The 5,000-nt window shown below is 37.1% G+C and overlaps 2 protein-coding genes across 4 annotated transcripts in view; one reads left to right on the forward strand and one right to left on the reverse strand.

The window, feature by feature from the left end:
- Positions 1–5,000, forward strand: part of LOC136849743 (BTB/POZ domain-containing protein 6-B-like) — a 119,583-nt gene that overhangs the window by 67,872 nt on the left and 46,711 nt on the right. The window lies entirely within an intron of this gene.
- Positions 1,185–5,000, reverse strand: part of LOC136849740 (fibrinogen-like protein 1) — a 13,068-nt gene continuing 9,252 nt past the window's right edge. Inside the window, exons 4-5 of the mRNA XM_067123124.1 lie at positions 3,852–4,019; positions 1,185–2,455 (exon numbers count right to left, since the gene is read on the reverse strand). Coding sequence (XP_066979225.1) covers positions 2,143–2,455; positions 3,852–4,019 — 481 coding nt within the window. The 3' untranslated portion in view covers positions 1,185–2,142. The remainder of the gene's footprint in view (positions 2,456–3,851; positions 4,020–5,000) is intronic.

The raw sequence follows: 5,000 nt of genomic DNA on the forward strand, positions 1-5,000 counted from the left end.
TTTATGCATATGATCCCTAAAAAGCCATTGGGACATATTTACCTGGTAGTAGTAATTCTGATGTTAATTACATCTGTCGAAGTTTGAAAAAGTAGCAGTAGTGGCAGTAGTATATTTGTTGTTGTTACAGTGCCACAGAATTTGCAGTTTCTTGCAACTCCTACAACGCTTTCAGATTGTGCCAGTTATTAATGTGTTCGAGGACCAGTGCGGTTGCATATAAAGGAAAAATGTTTTCCTTTTTTTTTATGTGAAATCTCATATGAACTTATTCATGGGTGATTGATAAGAAGTAACATCAGTATCAGCAATCAAAAAAACAATTAGAAAATTTTTGTTAAGAGCTATTTTTACTTTTAGTGTATAACATACATGCCTTAATAATGGCAAGGATTAGTAGATAAGCAAAAATATTGATACCGTGATAATGGTCAACTGCCTTCCAACATTTTATATTTGCTATATATATTTAACACTGCCATATAATTACTGAAGCATTTCTTATCATTTTTGGCATCAGTAACCTCTTGCATGAAACACGAGAGGATATGCCATCCATTAATTGATTGACTGTTAGTTATCTGGGGTTACACAACATGGATCGCTGACGATGATACTATTTACTAATTAAATCCTTATAAATTATTGTTCAGAAACATTAAGAACAGATTATACTGTAATGGTTTGCTGTAGGGTGACATAAGTTTGCCAAAATTATGATAAGTTTTCAGTTTCAGAGCATAGAGCTGTTATTTTACTGAATTCGCTAAATATACTTGAATTGTTTCTTTCTTTGCATATTTCTTATTTCACTTGGCACTTGATTAGCCTAGTACCAAAACTGAAGGTCTTAATTGTTCATCTCTAGGGCTTATATACGGTTAAGATGAAAAAAAATTCTTGGAGATTTTTGTTCATTTTCAGCAGTAGGTAGACATTGCCCATTGCCCCTTTCATGAATAAGGTAGAAAGATTTTGCTTTCTTCCAGAAAGCAAAATCCAGAAAATTAAGTTATCTCGGTCAAGAAGAAAAATCATATCTGGGTGATATTTTTCTTGAACACACAACAGTGTCTTTACCAGATAAATTTCTTGTCAGTTAGTTTTCTTGGCGTTTCCAATGACTCTAGTCACTAAAATTCCGTCCCAGCCCCCTCCCCTTACCCCAAGGAAAAAAAATCAGGTGGCTAGGCCTGTTTATTTCCAGCAAAGGAAAATCAGTACAAACAACTTAAAGGAAAAACATGACAATACATCAGAGAACCGTATTTTAATATGAGTGCGTCGTGTCCAACCCTCCCTACACCGAATCTGCAGTTAGTCTCCAGGTCTAATCCGACCGCAGTATCACTCCCAGCCCCCGGCCTATTTAACCTAACCTTGATCACCGTAAATCGTACAGATTTTCAAGAATGCATCCTCGCTTATAAATAATTTGCGGAGATGCTTAAATAAGGGACACCTTTCTTTATATGTTCTTAAATACCTATTGCATAAGTAATAAATCAAGATTTCCCGTTCTGTGTACCAGCGAGGTTGAACCTAAACTGGCTTTTACATTTAATCACTTACAAAGATTTGAAATATCATTCTTTACTTTTGTTCTTCAGCAGTATGTGAAGGAAGTTTAATTTTTTCTTTGTCAAGAATTCTTTCATTCAACATACAAATTCTGGGGCCTTTAGTAAACGCATCGTTTTCATGGTACGGCGTTGATTGGCTAAATGTGTTAGGCCAATTTTAATGTCATAATAGGATCTTCACACTTCTTCATGAGTCTTTAAAGAATTCCATAACCAGAATTAAACAAGGGCAATGGCTGCTCACGAAAGAGCGCTAAAAATATCGCAACTATTTCCATCAGTTAAGGGGAATTTTGCCGTGTATAGCAACTACAAACGTAACTACTTGCCTGGTATTTGGCCATAAATTGCCAATAAAAGCATCACTACTATTCTGATTTACTTATCCTATTTATTTTCGAGTGTTTGCAAATGAATTGGCACTAAAAAATATCACTAGTATTCTTATTTATTTCGGGGTATTATGACTGTAAATGGACATTAAAATGTCAGTTCTATTCTACTTCATTTCGTGGCATTTGACCACGAATGGGTACTGAAAACATCACAATACTCCCATTCATTTCGGCGCATTTGGCTTGATCATCATGGTGACGTCATCGAAGACGAGCCACGTGCCGGACAGCCAACGAATCGTCTTCGCCCCTCGGTCGTTGGAGGTCGGGAAGGGCGCCGTGAGGACCGTCCGGTGGCAGACGCTGAACCACCACCCGCCCTGGTTGTTGAGGGCGCAGCTGCAGGCGTCGCACTTGTCGTTGTCCCTGTCGGGGGTGCTGAAGGGCTGCCCGTGATGGATCTCGCCGAAGGCGTTGTCCAGGGAACTCGTGAATCCATCGACGACCAGGCGGAAGTCTCTGGACTCTGCTTCGACTCTGTCGAGAGAAGGAGGAGGATTTCAGTCGAATTTTATCGCTTTTTAGTTTTCTGTAAAAGAAAACTATTGAGATGGCTATTTGTCTGTCTCTCCGCACTTTTTCTGTCCGCCCTCAGATCTTAAAAACTGCTAAGGCTAGAGAGTTACAAATTGGTAAGTTGATCATCCACTCTCTAATCATCAAACATACCAAATTGCAGCCCTCTAGCCTCAATAGTTTTTATTCTATTTAAGGTTAAAGTTATCCAAGATCGTGCGTCTGCCCACGCTATAGGACATGCCACCACTGGGCCGTGGCTGAAAGTTTCATGTGCCGTGATTCATACAGCACTTTACGCTGTACAGAAAACTCGATTGCACCTAAGAAGCTTCGGCGCATTTTATAGGTTTTTATTGTATTTGAGAGGGATATTTCTTCCGTTTATTTTATGGGGCTCTTTTGTTACATTCAGTTATATTTTAATGTTATTTTGTCTTTAGAATTATATTTTGTAATTCTATTTTGAGATCGCTTTAATGGTATTGAAGGGGATAATTATTTTGTCAGTGGTCAGATTGCAGAAAACTGTTTTGATATTTTCAGTTTCATTTTTTGGCAGATATTTTGTAAAAGTTAGTGTTTTGATATATATTTTGTGATTATTTTGAATTATAAAACTGGCATGTTCTGGCATGTCTTATACTCTTAACCGAATTGATAGTGGTATTATCATCGACCTAACATACTTTTTATCTACTTTATTGGGGACTTACGTGTAAATTTGTATCGGATGTAAATTTGTATACACTTTTTTATACACATCTAAGATGCTTTGTAATAATGCTGAAGAGGACGTTTTATTATTCGTGAAAGGGCTTCCAGTAATATTTCTTAAGAGCAGTTCGTAGAATCATACTTAAAAAAGATAGTGTTGGACAGACTGATGAGGGATTGCAAGTGTTGTCTTCAATGAGTTTTCAAATATATCTTTGGGAACTTTTTAACATGATGTAGATGAGCACTTTTAGATAAACGGGTTTTCCTTTTTATCACATTTTAGGGTACTTTACGAATCAGTCATTTTAGCCACAATCCAAATCTTTTTCAAATACCTGTAGCCTAATTTGTGCAGTATATATAAATCAAATTCTTAAAGCTGAGTCAATGAATTCATCTCTTTTTATATTTCAAAATAATTTATCAGTGGCAAAGGAATCATTTTTGAGTCAATATGATAACCAATATTTCTGAGTTGAGTGTAAAGAAAATTAAATTTAAGCATTTTTCGGCACCCCTCCCCCACCCTCCCCACTTCATTCACTCAAGAGGCGAATTAAAACAGAGTCTTTACTTTCGTTACGCTACATTTTAAAGTTACCTCAGAAGAAAGCAGAACCAGCGCCCTGTTCGTTACCTGAAATTCGAATAATGTGCCTTGAAGTCGCCTCGCTCAATGTCGTGAAGAAGAAACAGGAGCTGGTACGGCTGGTGGTAGGTCAACTCATGAACCCAGGTCAGACCAAGCCACCATTCTCCCTCGTCTCCTGGGTCACCGAAACCCTCTGTGTATTGGGTCCATGACCTGGGAAGGGTTACGATTCTCATTCATTGTGCATTGTGTTTTTTTTTTTTCTTTACTTATTTAACATTTCTTGTTTAGTGATATTTTTGATAATGTTTACAGATACGCAAGTTACTGACCTTGTTTGCTTGTTCTTCATGACCGTGTGCTGATTTTAAATAATACTGATAATAGCTGTAGTATTAATAGTAGAAGTAAATTGCTTTTTATTGGTAATGCAGATAACAGAAATGCTATACGAGTTCTTTTATTCTACATTTCTTAGATTATGCGCCTTATATATTAAGCGTTGAAAGAAGCTTTTACTACGATTGAATTTTCTTGTGTTAGTATTAAGCCGTAATTCACAAGGTTGGAACGAAAAGGACTCCCAGGAAAATAATTTGGCACCATGATGGGCATAGCTTACATTAGTCTCTTCCAATAATCAATTGAACTGCTGGATCTAATTTATCACATTCGAGCCTGCGCTTTATTTACAGTATGACGTTGTAGCGAAGGCATGAGTAAGAGGCTGCGTCTGCAAACGTACCACTTTATTCAAACAACAAACAGACAGGTCAATGGCTCTTGCGAGCGGAAATGTAGCGCCTGACACGAGGCGGACAAAACAGAGGTCAGAGTACAACCAACTGTGTTTGTTGGAGGATGGAAAAGCACATAAATCTGCATACAAAACATGACTGAAGATATGATACATTGTAAAGCTTACGTTAAGAATGATACACTTGACAAAACAATGATATGAACACGAATATATGTACAAAGGATGCGTGACATCGGCTGTGTTTCTTGTGCGCTTAGAATTCAAAATAGAGGGAATTATTATTTCTTTTAAGCTGCATAGATAATTGCGCCCTAAGCTTGGTTCTTTTTAAAAAATTAGTTCGCTTATCATTCCGTGGGGAAAATTTGGGTATTAAGTTAATACAGAATCTCAGTTTTGCCCTTAATATATTGCGTTCACTGTATTAATTCATT

This window comes from Macrobrachium rosenbergii, chromosome 21, assembly GCF_040412425.1.
Source record: "Macrobrachium rosenbergii isolate ZJJX-2024 chromosome 21, ASM4041242v1, whole genome shotgun sequence".
Lineage (NCBI taxonomy): Eukaryota > Metazoa > Arthropoda > Malacostraca > Decapoda > Palaemonidae > Macrobrachium > Macrobrachium rosenbergii.